At 60.2% G+C, this 16572-nt stretch overlaps 2 protein-coding genes across 6 annotated transcripts; one reads left to right on the top strand and one right to left on the bottom strand.

The window, feature by feature from the left end:
- Positions 1-37: 37 nt before the first annotated feature.
- On the top strand, positions 38-11561 carry NPR2 (natriuretic peptide receptor 2). 2 transcript variants are annotated; one of them, XM_021554732.3, is made up of 22 exons: positions 38-801; positions 5626-5825; positions 5908-6021; positions 6280-6415; positions 6508-6602; positions 6683-6815; positions 6936-7020; positions 7111-7231; positions 7726-7800; positions 7963-8040; positions 8187-8291; positions 8555-8626; positions 8704-8863; positions 8937-9092; positions 9172-9340; positions 9452-9598; positions 9769-9892; positions 10018-10086; positions 10176-10350; positions 10437-10535; positions 10628-10719; positions 10888-11561. In XM_021554732.3, the coding sequence occupies exons 1-22, from the start codon at positions 78-80 to the stop codon at positions 10939-10941; spliced, it is 3183 nt and encodes a 1060-aa protein (XP_021410407.1). In that variant the 5' UTR covers positions 38-77; the 3' UTR covers positions 10942-11561. The 2 variants fall into 2 exon arrangements, with proteins under 2 accessions (XP_021410407.1, XP_085423763.1); XM_085567637.1 differs by having other exon boundaries at positions 41-801; positions 7726-8040.
- SPAG8 (sperm associated antigen 8) lies at positions 8465-14606 on the bottom strand. Of its 4 annotated transcripts, none has more exons than XM_085567645.1 (7): positions 14480-14606; positions 13717-14137; positions 12962-13124; positions 12827-12872; positions 12605-12719; positions 12424-12486; positions 8465-11990 (listed from the first exon to the last, which is right to left on the bottom strand). In XM_085567645.1, the coding sequence occupies exons 1-7, from the start codon at positions 14542-14544 to the stop codon at positions 11919-11921; spliced, it is 945 nt and encodes a 314-aa protein (XP_085423771.1). In that variant the 5' UTR covers positions 14545-14606; the 3' UTR covers positions 8465-11918. The 4 variants fall into 4 exon arrangements, with proteins under 4 accessions (XP_085423771.1, XP_085423769.1, XP_085423768.1 ...); XM_085567643.1 differs by having other exon boundaries at positions 8465-10917; XM_085567642.1 differs by lacking the exon at positions 8465-11990 and adding an exon at positions 12172-12340.
- Between the last annotated feature and the right edge of the window lie 1966 nt (positions 14607-16572).

Below are 16572 nucleotides of genomic sequence, written 5' to 3'. Positions count from 1 at the left end.
GGCGGGGGCGCGGCGGGGGCGCGGCGGGGGCGCCGGAGCGGCGGGCGGCGGCCGGGGCGGAGGAGCCAGCGCGGCCCATGGCTCCGCCGCTGCCGCTGCCGCTGCTGGCGCTGCTGCTGCTGCCGGTACCGACGGGCGCGGGGCGGCGGGCGGCGACCCCCAACGGGGCGCCCGCCAACTTGACGGTGGCGGTAGTGCTGCCGGAGCGCAACGTGAGCTACGCGTGGGCTTGGCCGCGCGTGGGTCCGGCGCTCAGCCTGGCGCTGGAAGCGCTGGAGCGGGGCGAACCGCCGCTGCTGCCGCGGCCCTTCTCGGTGCGCGTCGAGTTCATGAGCTCGGAGCTGGAGGGCGCCTGCTCCGAGTACGTGGCACCGCTCAACGCCGTGGACCTGAAGCTCTACCACGACCCCGACGTGCTGTTCGGGCCGGGCTGCGTGTACCCCGCCGCGTCGGTGGGGCGCTTCGCTTCTCACTGGCGGCTGCCCCTCATCACCGGCGGAGCGGTGGCCGCGGGTTTCAGCCGCAAACGGGAGCACTACAGCACGACGGTGCGCACCGGGCCCTCGGCACCCAAACTGGGCGCCTTCGTCTCCCACCTCCACGCGCACTTCAACTGGAGCGCCCGCGCCGTGCTCCTCTACGTGGACCGCAAGACCGACGACCGACCCTACTACTTCACCGTCGAGGGTGTCTACCAGGAGCTGCAGGATGGCAACAACCTCACCGTCACCGTCCACATCTACTCCCCCGAGGAGGGCGGCCCCGACACTGCCGTCCACTTCATCAAAGCCAACGGACGCGGTGCGTGGGGTGGCGCGGCGTGGGGTGCGGGGGGGACACCGTGACCACGGGCGGGATCGGGCTGAGCGCCCGGGGAGCAGGGGTGGCGGTGTGGGAGTGGGAAGAGGAAGGGAGAGTGGAGGGGGCTCCCCTCGGGAGATCCGCGTAGGGCTTCGAGAGGGGGAGGCAAAATCCTCCGCGGGGCACAGCGAGGGGCTGAGGGTGCGATGGGATCTGTGTGGGGGACGGTGGGGGGCATTGGACCCGTCTGAGGCACAGCAGGGGGAAGGATGGGGTGCAGCAAGGGGACTGGGATACCTTGGACGACATGTATGTAGGGTACAGGAAGGGGTTAAGGGAACAGCAGGACACATCTGGGGCACAAAGAGGGGATGGGGATACAGCGGAACCGCTGCAGGACGCAGCAAAGGATTGGGAATACGGTGGGATGCATGTGTGGCACAAAAAGGGACCAGGGTGGCAGTGGGACCTGTTTGAGGCACACCAAGGGATTGGGGACAATGGAGATCCACACAGGGCACAGCAAGTGTCAGAGAGGGCAGTGAGATACATGTAGGGTGCAGCAAGGAGATGGGAACTGAGTGTGATCATGTGGGGTGCAGCAACAATCCAAGGAGACAGTGGCACCTTTGTGGGGCACCATGACAGTCTGAGGACACAGTGGGACTTGTGAGGGGTCGAGAGCAAAATGGCGCCCTTGTGAGGCACGGCGAGGGAACAAGGATCTGGTGGGACTCATGTGGGATGCAGTAGGGAGTGAGCAGAGTGACACCTGTGGTAGGGCATTGCAAGGGGCCAGAGGAGGAGTGGGACCCCTGTGGAGCACAAGGAGGGGCTGGAGGCACAGTGGGACCCGTCTGGGGCATGAGGATGTTCTGAGGGCACAGTGGGACTTATGTGGGGCACAGGGAGAGGTGGGCAAAATGGGCTCTGTGTGGGGTGCCATGAGGATTGAGAAGATTTGTCACAGTGGGGCTAGAGGAGCAGCAGGACCTGCACAGGAGATGCGTTCACAGGGGACAAGACAGAATCTGAGCCCCTCCCCAGGCCAAAACCTGTATCAGTGGAGGGGCTAGGATGCAGCAGGAGGAGGAGGCACAGTGTCTCCCTCCCAGGCCCCCAGTCCAGTCAACCTTTGCTAACAAAAGCTGGGGCAGACCCCCAGCTTGGTGGGACACGTGCTGTGAGGGGCAGCCTCTGTATTAGCAGGATCAGGGTGACCCAGGCATGTCCTTGGAGGCTGAAGGTGATAGTGAGGATGCAGCTCTCTGGAGAACAGCGTCAGCTGTGGTTACATACCTAGAGAACCATGATGCCAACATACCTATGTGGTTATGCTGTGCTCAGACAGACACCCCAGAGTGGCACCTGGGCTCCCCAAGGCTGTGCCTTGTCCCTGCTGCACACCCAGGATGGGGCTGTGATAGCCCCACCCTGCTGATGGAGGGATAAATCAATTTGGTGCCATGCGAGTGCCCCAGGAGAGCAGCTATATTGGGAGCGGGAGGAAATGGAGGGCTTACTGAGGCAGCTGGAGAGCAAGGGTAGCCTGATGCTCTTTCATTATTGATGAGCAGGGTGTATCAATCCTGGAGTCAGCCACTCTGCAATGCTTCTTAATGGATTCTGAGATGCTGTGTCATTAGGAAGGACATCTAGCCCAGATAAATGGAGCCAGATGGGCCAGCAGGACTTGTGTCCAAGGCTGGGCAGGACCAGGCTGCAGCAGGGAGGTGCTCTGGGGTGCTGGACTGAGTTCCCATCAGGACTGAGGCCAGTGAGGCTGACTCCATAGAGTGAGCATCCCATGGCTGCTCCACTGGGATGGGGCTTGTGCCATCTTGCATGTGCCATCACCAGCCATGGGGTTTGGAGCTTCTTATGGGATGAGGGCAAAGAACTTTGCAGGAACAAAGGCTGAAATCAGTGATTCCCATCAACATTTCCATCTTGGTGCTGTAAATCACCCCAATGGGAATCAATCCCTCCTGGTGCAGGCAGGGGGTCGTGGCTGCTGGGGTAGAAAGCCAGGCATGGACAGAGACCCGAGGGCTTTCTAAGCTGGGGTCATAGAATCACAGAACCATGGAAAGGCTTGGGTTGAAAGGGATCTTGAAGATCATTTAGTTCCATTCCCCTACCATGGGCAGGGATGTTGAGAGGGTCTGTGCCTCTCTGGCCACAGCTCAGAGATGGCGCCAGGGTGTGGGACTGAGTGGGGCTGAGTGCTTGGACGGAGCACCCACGGAGGTGGGTGCTCAGGGCTTCAGAGCTGGTTATAGGCCCTTTCCTAGCCCAGGTGTGTGGGGCAGGGAGTGGAGACTTGCAAGGCTGTCCCAGGGGCTGAGACCCCTGCATGGAATGGAGTGAAGATAGAAGCAAGGTCTTCAGCTGCATCCATGTCCATGATGTGCAATAACACTAGTATCATCCCTCATGGCTTCACCTTCCTTCTCTCAAGTCATGGGCAGGAGTTTGGTGAACATTTGCTAGAGAAAGCTGCTTCCCTGCCCCTCTGTGCTTCCCTAGCACTGCTGGTTCTTGACATTCACAGGTCTAATGAACGGGCACGACAGGGGTGGGATTGCCCCCCTCACTGGGGCCTGGGCGACGTGCAGGGGCCCACATCTCTCCTGCCATTTGCAAAAGCACTGATATAATTAGAGCTGTGGTTGAGGGAATTACCAGAGCATCTGCCTGCAAAAAGCCCAGGTGCCCTGCCTGGGGAGATGGCCAGGTGGTGCTGCTGGAGGGGAGTGCATTTGGTCTTCACCCCCATGCTCTCCCTGGGCCAGGGTGACAGTTCCTGCGCTGCAGTGCCCTGTGCTGGTGGGACTGCTTGAAACTGGGGTTTTCTGCCTGAACCTGGGATTTGCCCTCATTTCAGGGCTATCTTCCATCATGCAAGGGTCAAGCAATGTTGTGCCACCTCATCTGCATGCTTGTGGTCCTGCCCCTCCCCTGGGACCTGGCACTCTGCCACCTATGACAGAAACACCCCCTAAATAAATGTCAGGGGTCTGGATGTACTCCAGCCCTGCAGAACTTAATTCCTCTTATCCTGGGTGATGCTGAGGCTGCCTTTGGCCATTTGCCGGCCCATGGGGTGTGTGTGAGCCCCCTAAGGCGCTGCTGGCTGTGCAGGAAGCTGCCAGCTGGAGGCAGCTGCCTGCCTCAGGGAGAGCCCCAAGCATTGACCCTTCCTTCTGCACAGCTCATGCAGCCTGTCCCCAGAGAGCCGTCTAGGCGCCGTCCATCTCCTTTCTTGGTGGCCTTTGACCAGGCAGGCTTTCGCTGCCGCCGCAGGGGCTGGCTGCCTGCAGTGTCCCACCATCTGCCACCAGCTGTTATGGCTCCCTAGCCCCTGTGGCTCCCTTTTCTTGGTGCCTGCAGTGGGATAGGGAGGGTCCCATCTATGTCTTTGGGTGGAACCCTCAGGCTCTGTGTGTTGGAGAGGTGCTGAGCTGTCCACCCTGGATGAGAAATCTGGGGACATTTCTTGATGCAGGACTAGCAAAGTGAAAAAGCCAAGAGTATTTATTTGAAGTATTGCAGCATGCAGAGGGAACCATTTCAAATCCTGAAGCAGGCTATTGCTCACACACTGCCCACAGTGCTGTGATTTCTCCCTCCCCCGTACCCAGAAGCGGCTCCCCACATTGCTGTGGATTCCCTGTGCCCAAGGTGGCTGTGCTAGCTCTCTTCTCCCACCTGTGGGCTTCCTCACTACCCCTGTGGGTGACACTGCCAGCCCTGCTGCCTACATGGTGCCTGCGTGGCCGGGTGCCTTCCAGCAGCAGAGACCCCTTCCCGGTGTGCGGCGCTTCCTTGCTGTCCCCAGCCCCCCCAGTCCTCGGGTCCAGCCGGGGCGCTGGGCCCCATGCAGAAGAGCTGTGTGTCGGGGCCAGCGCCCAAGCGTGACATTCCTCCAGCACCCGCTGCCGCCGCCTCCTCCGTTGCTCAATCCTGGGTTCCCAGCCAGACTGGCTGGAGCGGGGGCCCTGGTTTTCCGGGGGGAGGGAGGAGGCAGTGTCAGGATCCTCAGCAAGGGCACGGAGGGCCCCTGCTCGGGGGGTTCGGACACTTTTAGGCACCCATCCCCACAGCCTGTAATGCCGTGTGCCAGCGGCATGCCGGCCCCACACAGCCCTTGGTGGGCATCCCATGGGGGCTGACCAAGCCCCCAGCAGAGGGTGGGGACAGGTCCTGACGGGGCCCGGGCACCCCCTTGTTGTCTGGGTCACACCGGCAAGATGCTCTGTTTCCAATTAGTAGCCTTCGAAGGTGCTGGAATCTGGGAACCTGCGCATTCCTGCCGCACAGACAGCTGGCCACGATCCCAAACATGGGTTTGTCCCATTCCACAGCCTGAGTTCCCCAGGGGCCTCCGGCGCACGGCTCCAGTGCCTCTCCCAGCCCCCCTGATTCCGAGGCTAGGGTTGGCATGGAGCAGCCCGGAAGCTGATGCAGGGGGGAGACATCCTCTAGCTGGCTTTTGCTGGATCAGGTTGTGTGGGTCTGTGCCTGGGGCGTCCACCTCATGATTTCGAGCAAGTTTTTCCCTGTTCTCCTCTTTCCCTTCAGTCCGAGGTGATTGATGGGGCAGGAGTGGGTCTGGCCAGCAGGGGCTATGCATCTGGCCATGGGTCACAGGGAGGCAGTGAGACAAGCAGTGCCCCATCTGCCTGCTCCATCGCCCCTCACCGCCCGCAGTCTCCCAGTGCTCCCGAGGCTGCTCTACCCCACCTGCCCCATTCCTGGCTGTGTGGCTGGGGTGCAGTGGGGTGTTCCGGCCCCACTGAAGCCCCTGCCTCTCTCTGGCAGTGGTGTATCTCTGTGGGCCGCCAGAGATGCTGCGGCAGATCATGCAGTTGGCACAACAGGAGAACCTCACCAATGGCGACTACGTCTTCTTCTACCTGGATGTCTTTGGGGAGAGTCTCCGGGGTGACTCTGCCCGTGACCCCTTCAAACCGTGGCAGGAGAGCCCAGGCCAGGACTCAGGACTGCGTGAGGCTTTCCAGGTGAGCTGTGCCTTCCTGCCTGGGGACAAACCTTCCCAGCCTGGCCCCAATATGTGAACCAGGGTGCTATGCTTGGTTGCAGATGGTGCTGGTGATCACCTACTATGAGCCCCAAAACCCTGAGTACCAGCATTTCCAAACCCAGCTCATCCTGCGAGCTAAGCAGAAATTTGGGGTGCAACTCAACTACTCCCTGGTGAGTCCCCCTGCATGCTGGGGTGGTGGGGTCCCTTCATGTGGGTCTGAGGCACCTCACCAAGATGCAGAGGGTCGGGCAACATACAATGCCAGAGGGGTCATCCCTGGTTGGAACATTCACAAGCACTGCAATCCCTGCAGGGTGTTGGTCCCAGAGTAGTTATGAGGCAGTGGGTGGGTGCATGGTCCTGGTGTGAATCCTTCTGGGATGCTCCTGTGTGTGTGGCTGTGGGTGTGCTCAGATTCCCCCTGGCAGATGAACCTGGTGGCGGGGTGTTTCTATGATGGGATGCTGCTGTACGCCATGGTGCTGAATGAGACTCTGCGTGAGGGCGGCTCCAAGAAAAACGCCACCCACATCATTGAGAAGATGCGGGACCGCAAGTTCCAGGGTAACACGGGGATGGGAGCAACTGGGTGGCTGGGTGCTGTAAGGGTGGTGGAACTCAGTCCCCATCCCACCTGCATCTTAATTTTCTGACAGGTGTCACAGGGCTTGTGAGCATGGACAGCAATAATGACCGGGACACTGACTTCAACCTATGGGCCATGAGTGACCCCAAGACTGGGCAGTATGAGGTGGGGGGAGGTTCCCCCTGGCTGGGATTGGGGGATGGGATGGTGGGGTCTGGGGGTGGCCTCATCTCTCTCTGCCTTAGGTGGTGGGACACTACTCGGGTGTGGAGAAGCAAATCCACTGGCTGGGACGACCCATCCCCTGGGTGAAGGGGGCTCCCCCCTTGGACAACCCTCCCTGTGTCTTTGATGTGGATGACCCCTCCTGTGATAAAAGTGGGTGTCCTGGGTCCCCATATCCCTTGGACGCCAGCAAGCTTCCATATGGATGCATGTCAGTCTGGCTGTCATAGCTGGCCAGCAGGACCACACTGACACATTCTCTCCTGCCTGCAGCCCCCCTCTCTATGCTGGCCATCGTGGCTTTGGGCACTGGCCTCACCTTTGTCATGTTTGGCATCTCCAGCTTCCTCATCTTCAGGTCAGTCAGGACTGGGAGAACCTCTGTCTGATGTGTGGGCAGGCAGGCAGGGCACAGGGGATGGGGGCCTGACCCTTATGTGTCCCCCAGGAAGCTGATGCTGGAGAAGGAGCTTGCCAGCATGCTCTGGAGGATCCGCTGGGATGAGCTGCAGTTTGGAAGTCCTGAGCGGTACCACAAGGCAGCTGGCAGCCGGCTCACCTTGTCCCTGGTTAGAGGAGCCATCCCTGAGGCACCACCCCTGCCCCTGTGCTGCCTTCCCTCCCTGCATCACACTGCTCCCTGTGGATCCCTTTAATCACCCTCTGTTTCCTACAAAGCCACAGCCCCACTGAATCTCTCTTCAACACAGCCCTTCATCCAGCCCATTCCCTATAGAAACTTATTCCATCCATCCCTGGCATGACTTTCCATCCCCTGCAGAGCCACAGTAGATTCTTCCTCTACACAGCCCTGAATTCTCTATGTAGCACCATACTTCATCAAGCCCCTGTGTTGCCCTCCATCTCCTATAGACATACCTGTTCCATGTCCTACACTCCATACAGTGCACTATGCCTCATCCTGGAGTCTTCTTCTTTCCTACAGAGCATGCAGAGCTTGTCCTGACCCTTAGAGCCCATCCTGCACCATCCCTGAACGCCTTGGATGTCCCTGCCCTGCTCCATTGGCGGGGTCCTCTCCCTAAACCCCATATTCCCACAGCGTGGCTCCAGCTATGGCTCCCTGATGACCACCCATGGCAAGTACCAGATCTTCGCCAACACCGGCCACTTCAAGGTCAGTGCACCAGGCAGGGAGCTGAATCCTACCCATGAAATGCCCCAGCTCTGTTGTGCTCCCACTTGGCTGCACCCCCATCATGCAGGATGCTGGCACTTTCCTTCCCTTTGCATATTCATCCAGTGGACATTGACCTTTTTCCCTTCCCAAACACCCCAGGGCAATGTTGTGGCCATTAAGCACATCAACAAGAAGCGAATTGAGCTGACACGGCAGGTGCTTTTCGAGCTAAAGCATGTAGGTTTGGGGTCTGAGCTAGGGTGGGCAACCTGCTTGGGAGTGCAGGGATTGATCCTGAGCATGTGGGAGGGTAGCAGGAGCACCCTCCTAGCAGCTCATGCCCTTTGACCCCAAAACTGTCTTGGATTCGCTTCCACCTGCAGATGCGAGATATCCAGTTCAACCACCTGACCCGCTTCATCGGGGCATGCATTGACCCCCCCAACATCTGCATCATCACTGAGTACTGCCCACGGGGCAGCTTGCAGGTAGCGGGGCTTGGGGACACTGCAGGTGACATTTAGACATTCCTGGTGACCCAGCTGGGCTCCGTGTTGTGGACAGGGCTGTGGATGCTGGTGGCCACCTGAGCCCTAGCAATAATGCTCAGAGCTGAGCTGTCCAAGCAGGTGTCAGAAGCCAGTGGAGGGGTGGGGGTGGGTGTTGCAGACGCCCTGAGCTGGGCACTTGGTGAGGCTGCCATCACCATGACCTGGGTGCTTGGTGGGGTCCACTCAATGTGCTACCACAGGATGTCCTGGAGAATGAGAGTATCAACCTGGACTGGATGTTTCGCTACTCCCTCATCAATGACATTGTCAAGGTATCCAGCTGAGAGGTGTGAGGGGATGGGGAGAGGTGCCTGAAAGATACGAGTTTCACTGTGTCCATCTGTCGCAGGGAATGGCCTTCCTGCACAACAGCATCATTGGCCATCACGGCAGCCTCAAGTCATCCAACTGCGTGGTGGACAGCCGCTTTGTGCTGAAGATCACCGACTATGGCCTGGCCAGCTTCCGCTCGCCGAGCGACAATGAGGACACGCATGCACTCTATGCCAGTGAGTGCCTACCTGGGAGGACCAGAAGGATGTTGTGGCCCTGTCTCACAGTTCCATTTCTTTGTCCCACCAGAGAAGCTGTGGACAGCACCAGAGCTGCTGCAAAAGGGACACCTGCCCACCCCGGGCATGCAGAAAGCTGATGTCTACAGCTTTGGCATCATCGTGCAGGAGGTTGCTTTGCGCAATGGTCCCTTCTACATCGAGGGCATGGACTTAAGCCCCAAAGGTGAGGATGGAGAGCACGTGTGTGGAGGTCCTTCCCCACCATGGAAGTCTGGTGCTCACTGTTGGCCACACCCTGGCAGAGATTGTGCAGAAGGTGCGTAACAGCCAGAAGCCCTTCTTCCGCCCCTCCATCGACATCGGGGTGCACAGCGAGGAGCTGGCAGTGCTAATGGAACGCTGCTGGGCGCAGGAGCCAGCTGAGCGCCCTGACTTCAGTCAGATCAAGATCTTCATCCGTAGATTCAACAAGTGGGTGGTTGGCATGCAGGGACAGTGGCCCTGGGTGGGAGTGGGGACAGCCATGGGGGTGGTGGTGGGGGTCACCTCTTCCTGCAGTGCCAACTTACTGCACCCTGGCAGGGAGGGAAGCACCAGCATCCTGGACAACCTGCTCTCGCGCATGGAACAGTATGCCAACAACCTGGAGAAGCTGGTGGAAGAGAGGACACAGGCCTACCTAGAGGAGAAGCGCAAGGCAGAGAACCTCCTCTACCAGATTCTGCCCCAGTGAGATGGGGACACAAGGGAGTGTGTGGGTCTGAGGGTTGGCATGGGTTCAGCTTGTACCTACTGCTATGCAAGTATGGGGTCCCTTGCCAGCTTTCTGTGCTGGTGTGAGGCAAAGGTTCCAGGGGGAACAGTGGGTTTGGGGTGGAGCTCACCACTGTCCTTGCCAGTTCCGTGGCAGAGCAGCTGAAGCGTGGAGAGACAGTGCGGGCTGAGGCTTTTGACAGTGTCACCATCTACTTCAGTGACATCGTGGGCTTCACCGCCCTCTCAGCAGAGAGCACTCCCATGCAGGTGAGAGCAGGACTTGGGGGCTAGCACCTCTGTGGTGCTGGTTGAGGTCTCACACCCTGGCAGTGCCATCCCTGGGGTTGGGGGATGTCCTCTCCCAGATGTACACACACCCTTGTTCCATCCAGGTTGTGATGCTGCTGAATGATCTCTACACTTGCTTTGATGCCATTATCGACAATTTTGATGTCTACAAGGTGAGTGGTGTGGTGAGCAAGCACAGCCCCCCCAGAGTGAGGCAGGCAGCAAGGAGCCCAGGTGGTACCTGCCCCCCCTGCCCCCACAGGTGGAGACCATCGGGGATGCCTACATGGTGGTCTCGGGGCTGCCAGTGCGCAATGGGAAGCTGCATGCCCGTGAGATTGTCCGTATGGCCCTGGCCCTGCTCGAGGCTGTCAAAACCTTCAAGATCCGTCACCGTCCCAACGACCAGCTCCACCTGCGCATTGGCATACACACCGGTGAGCCCTCATGCTAGCCAGCTGGGGGGTGCTTGCCCACCCATCTGCCTGCCCTGCAGCATCCCCAAGTGCCTCTGTGCCTGCAGGTCCCGTGTGTGCCGGAGTGGTGGGTCTGAAGATGCCGCGGTACTGCCTCTTCGGGGACACGGTGAACACTGCATCCCGCATGGAATCCAACGGCCAGGGTAAGCCAGGAGAGCTGAAGTCCAGAGCCACGGGGTGTGTCCTGTTCCCATGGCACCCAGCCATGTCTCTCTTGCTCCTCTGTGCTACTCAGCCCTGAAGATCCATGTCTCATCTGCCACCAAAGAAGTCCTGGATGAGTTTGGATGCTTTGAGCTGGAGCTGCGTGGTGATGTAGAAATGAAGGTGAGGGCACAGTGATGCCGCTGGGGTACTGCCCCTTCCAACCACAGGGGAATGCAGTGGGGAGGTGGGTTGGGGCTACGACCCCTTGTTGCTCGCAGTGCTGGGGATGACACCCAAGAAGCTGCTCCAGGTGCAAGCAGGGTCTAACTTACTCACCTCTGCCTCCAGGGCAAGGGAAAGATGCGGACATACTGGCTGCTGGGTGAGAGGAAAGACCCTTAAGTAATTTGAGCCCAGTGGCTGTGGCAGAGCCCCCAGCTCAATGGGGCCACCAGTGCTTTCTGGTACCCCTGGATGCACAGCACCCCGCATCACTGCATCCACCTGACTCTGCAGCCCCCCTGCTTCAGCAGGGCCTGGGCAAGGTGGGGCAGCGGCCACAGCACCGTCTGCTCCCCGCCATCAGCACCAGCAAAGCCCACCTTCCCCACAGCCTCTGCTGGAGTGGGGTAACAAGCCCTCATCCAGCCCAAGAGACCTTTTATTCCCCCCACCCTCTGAGGTCTGCCACCCCTGCCCTCTCTCCTGTGGCTCAGCTGGCTCTGAGCTTCTCTGGGGCCTGGCTGCCCCGCAGGGCACTTTGCCGTCTCTTTTCAGTACCTGGTCCCCAGCAGAAGTTGTGCCCATGTCAACCCATCCCTGGGGTGGGGGGAAATGGGGATTCCTGCCAAGACTGACTCCTTGGCCAGGTCAGGCTTCAATGCCGCAGCTCCCCCCCTCCCCAGTCTCCCCTTCCCCTGTATATAACCCCACCGGGTCATGTAAATACCCATCCCTCCTCCAGGTGTAAATATAGGACTCCCTGCAACTATTTTGTTGAAATACAAACTTCCCCAGATCCATCTGTCCTGTGGCGTCTACTTCGCTCTGCCCCAGCATGCCAAGATGGGAGGGAGGCCAGGGGAACACCAATATGGAACTCAGCTTGGGCTGGCGACAGCTGCCTGAAACATCCCAAAACATCATATCCCGGGGGTCTGTCTGCAGTATAGGGCAGGAGTGTGGGCACGGGGAGCCAATGCTGGGCGATCGCAGCAGTGGCTGTTGAGGGCTTGGGTGGTGCTGGGAAGGCAGAGCTGCCATGGGTTTGCTTTGGCGTGAGGGCTGCAGTGCATTCCTCTGAGCTCATGCTCTGGCCGCTCCACTGCCGCCTCTTACTGGAACACACCTGTGTCTGGGGACTGGAACAACGCTGTGTGTCACCCCCTGCATACACCAGGAGGGGACGTGTCCCACGGGATGGGGCTGTGCCAGGGGCTCTGCTTCCATGCCTAAGGAGGAAATTTTGAGGCCACAATGTGGTTTGGGTCAACAGTGACTTGCAACAGGGATGAAGGGTTTCCCATTTTGCTTCATGCTCTCATGGGATTTGAAATCCCAGGGACACAGTGCTCCCCTTCAAACATCCAGCTTGAGGACAGCCTTGGGGTGGTCAAGAATGCTGGGACCACCTGTGCCTCCTTGTTTTTTATTGTCTGTGGGGCTGGAGCTGGCTGCTCAGGGGGTCATAGGGGTCATGGAGGTTGAAGGGCTTGGGATGCCCTAAGTACATGGTAATGGGAGTGGAAAAGTCTGCATTCCTCTTGAAAGGAATGTTTCTGCCGTAGAGGGCAGTGACACCCTGTAGAGGAGAGAATTGGAGAGGTCTGTGTCAGCAGCTGAGACTCCCAGGGCACTGGCCAGACAGGGTGCTGGGGGCCTTACCGGCAGTCTGCGGGCTTGCTCCAGCCAGAAGCTGGTTGGTTGCTCCGTTAAGTAGTTGTGAGGCTGCAAGGGAAGCAAAATGTGAGCCAGAGGGGATGGCATGCTCAGCAGGACACGCTGAGCCTTGCAGCCTCCCTGGAGGCTGCTGTAAGCTGGTGGGGGGGATGTCTACTGCCTGTACCTGGGTGATGGGCTGAGGGGTGGACTGGAAACCCATGGCACGGTAATCGTGGTGCGTGGTGGAGATAGATTCCATGCACCTCGGGGAGGGATGGATCTCTTCCTCCATCTCCTTACTGCAGTGAGAGCAGATCCAGATCAGTTCTGGGATCCCTACCTCTCCGGGTCCCCTCCTCTGGGGCATCACCCCAAGGATGGGTCTCATGCAGGAGTGCAGGCTTGCCTGTATTTCTCATAGAGCATGGATGCCAGTGTGGCCTTCCGCTGCCCTGCAAAGGGGAAGGTGCGATCAGCCTCCCAGCTAAGATTCCCATGCTGCCTTTTCGGGGTGCACATAGCTTGTTGGGGTCAGCCTCACCTTTCCCCAGTAGCACAGCCCTGAGAGGTGGGCAGTCCTTCGGAGGGGAGCTGTCAGTGAGCGAGGAGAGAAACTGGTGGATCGGCAGTCCATGGTAGCCACGCTGGAAGTCCTCACTGCCCAAATCCTTCCCTGGTCGAGAATCCAGAGGATTCACAGGTACCTAGGGATGGACAGTGGGGGCTGCACTTCCCTATGCCTGCTCCTGGCTTTTAGGCTTTTGATAGCCCTAGAGGCATAAGGTGTAAAGAGGTGTTATGGTCTTTCTGGCTAGAAGCCTGGGAAAGCTGGAGCAGGGACACAATTTGGGCAGGGCTCACGTGTCCTGCCTGGTGGTCAGCCAGCCTTGTATGGCAGTCACAAGCACCTGGGGGCCCAGACTGTCCTGGGCAAGCACTCTTACAGCACTTGAACAACCATGGAGTCTCCAGGCTGTGGCTTAGTTTGGTCCATCAGGTGCCCCCCAGCTTGGCTTACCCAAGAAAGCATCCCCACATGACTGTGATGGGCCATGACACACAGCTCCTGCTTCCCAGCAGTGAGATCACGGCTCCCCTCCTGCCTGTCACTCCCCAGAGGCCTGCCTGTGCCTTTTGTGCTATTGAGTTTCATCCCTTTTCTATCCTGCTGGGCTCAAGGTCGTCCGGGTGGCTATTTAAAGAGATGGGCCTGCCCAGGAGCAGGGAACTTCACAAGATCAGCATGTGGGACACGATGGGGCCAACTTTGAGGGGCCTTTTCCCTTATGGAGTTACCTCCTTCTGCCAGTCACAGGTCACACGGCTCCGCTTGGGCACCGACTGGCTGGGCTTCTCTGCTGGTGTGGGGGGCAGCGCCAGCACTGTGGTGGAGGACTCCTCCTCGGGGCTAGTCCCCCACTTTCCAAGCCAGGGAGACAGCTTGATCCCGGAGGGATCCTGCCCAGTCTCTGGGGATGACACCCTGCTGGGCACGTCTGGTAGGGCCACAGTAGGCAGCTCATCTGTGTCTGCCATCTCCTGGGGCGGCTTGGCTATGTCTGACATCTCCTGGAGCCTCTTGGTGGTGGTTGTCAGCGAATCACCGCCGCAGGGGAGCCTCTCCACGGGCACTTCAGGCAGGGGTTCATCACCCTGGACCCTGAACGGTGGCCTCTCCCCGTGGCATCTAGGACCCACATGGCTTCTCAGAGCACCCCTGCAGGTGGGAGCAGACTCTGAGGAAAGGCAGCGGGGCGCATCGGCCATTGCCAACCACGTCCCTAGCGCCCCCCCCAGCACAGGCAGCGTCCCGACCCCGGGTCCTCTGCAGTGTCTCCTGTACTGTCCACAATGGGGCAAGGGACAAGAAATTCCTGTCCTTTTGGGGGACAGAAGCAGAAGCCATCTCGAGAGGTCTCCACCTGCGTAACTCCCTTCTGTTCCCTTGACCACCAGCAGAAACGCGCTTCCCACCCCCTGCCGGGGCTCAGCCCCCTGCCAGCCCCGGACCACCCCTTTCCCATTCCCCCTGCCCCCCGCCTCTCCCCACCGGGGTTACCCGGGGCAGTCTCGCTGCCCGCAGCGCGGGCCGCACCCCGCGGCGCAGCCGGCGCTGGGCTCCATCGCGCGTGCGCGCGGCGGGACGCGCCTCTCTCCATGGAGACGGCGCACGGCGGCCGCGCGCCCCAGGGTGGAGCCGCGCGCGTGCGCGCCTCCCATTGGCGGAGAGACCAGGAGGGGGCGTGGCTGTAGCGCGGACTGGACGGGGCGAAAGGATTAGTCAAACGGTAACGGGCGTGGTCTCGGCGGAGTGGGCGGGGCCGAGGCGCGGTCAGCGTGAGGGGGTGCAGAGAGGGGGGTCGGGCTTGGTGGGGCACGGGGTGCAGGGACACGGAGGGACGGGAGTGCGGAGGCGTGGGAATGTCGGGGGATGGGGACGCGAAGCTACAGGGACACAGAGGTGCCCGCGCTGCACTACAGGATCAAGGTTGTCCCCACTTTTGGGTCCAGGTACCCCGCGCCATCTTGTCCCGGTGCCGTGGGGCCAGCACTTAGGACAAAGATAGCCGTAGGGCTTCTCGGCGGTGCACCGTACCTGGGCAGGACCTGCGCAGCCCCACTGGGCCATTAGGAGGGACGTGCCCAGAGCTCCTGAGGACACACTCTTCCCTCACGGCTTGGCCCAAGTGACTCCCACACTGCTTGGTCCTGGCTTTGCAATACGCCCGCTTGCCCCAGGGACCCCCAGCTGCCGGAGGGTGATGGGGCGGAACGTGCCCGGCGCCGGGCTGGGGGCAGCCCGCGCCCGCCGGCATGGAGCAGCAGCCTCCTCTCACCACCAGCCCTCGATGGGCCCCTGGCCCCATCTCCGCAGAGGCCAAGCAGAAGAAGGGCCCTTTGATAGCAGGCGGCAGGCTCGGGAGCGAGGACTGTTATTCCAGCTCTTTGCGGTGGACGCCGACGGGGCACCATGCGCTCCGTGCTGGGGCCTCTGTTTTTCCTGGCTGGGGACGTGCTTAGTCCTTCTGGCCTCGGCAGGCCGGGGGGGCCCCCACTGGGGACCGCTCCTCCCTGCGGGCCCTCGGTTCCATGCCAAGCAGGAGCTCCTCCAAGCCCATCTGCTGCACAGCTGCGGGGAGGAGGGAGAGATGGGAAACGTGTTCTGAGCTCATCTCATGGGTCCCCATGCTGGCCACATCAGTCCTGCTGCCCCTGGAAAGGGGTTGGTGCCAGGATGCCCCCAGGGCTGGCAGCTGACTGTGAGGGTTCTGTCCCCATGCTCAGCCATTAGCCCTGTGTGGTCCCTGAGGTGCACCCCTACACCAGCTCATGCCAGAGGGATGGCAGCCTGGGGACCCTGTGTCAGCTTTCATCCCCTGGTGGTCTTCCTAGGAGCATCTGGGGATGCTCCACCAAGCACCCATGGGCTTAGCAAAAGCCTGGCTAGGCGGCATGGGTGCCTGAGGGACACCTACAGCACCAAAGTACACTGTGGGACAGGGAGCCTGCCGATGCCACCTTGTGTGCACCCACTGTGGGGCAAACCACCCTGTGGTGGTCTACGGAGCATCACTGTTGGGCTGTGCTCTGGAATCTCAGCTCGGGCAGCAGCCCTGGAGCTGCCGGAGCACATCTGGCTGCCTCTCACCGCCGGCTGACACATCCCTCGCAGCCTCCCCGCCCGGCTCTTTTGGGAACTTGCGTCATTTGTGATCCTCTCTGGCTGAGGAACAAAAACAGCCGTTGGCCTCCGTTCCCCCCCTCACCTCGACCCCATGGGGCTGTGCCCACTGTCCTGCCCTGCGGCTGCTCGGGGACTGACAAGCTTGGCACAGGAACACGATGGCAGGCGACTGGCTCTGACCTCGCGTGCCAGCCCGTGCCCTGTGCCCAGTACAGCACTCCCTGTGGGACTGCTGTGGGCGAGCCCTGGGGGATGGGGTCCTGGGGATTCCTGGCCCCTCTTTAGCATCCCCACCTTGCCAGAGACATCCAACTCTCTTTGGGGTACACATCCCAAAGTCAGGGCTGTCCTGAGTTCAAGAGTGGCCCCAGCCCGCAGTGAGCCTCAGAGGCAGGAAGCAGCAGTATCAACAATTTTAAGGCTCATTTACACGCCGAAAACATTCCCCATACTATACTGGGTGTGTA

This window comes from Lonchura striata, chromosome Z (genome assembly GCF_050655825.1).
Source record: "Lonchura striata isolate lonStrDom1 chromosome Z, ASM5065582v1, whole genome shotgun sequence".
Taxonomy (NCBI): Eukaryota; Metazoa; Chordata; class Aves; order Passeriformes; family Estrildidae; genus Lonchura; species Lonchura striata.
Note: the sequence above shows the minus strand (reverse complement) of the source record. Positions and strands in the feature narration are given on the sequence as shown.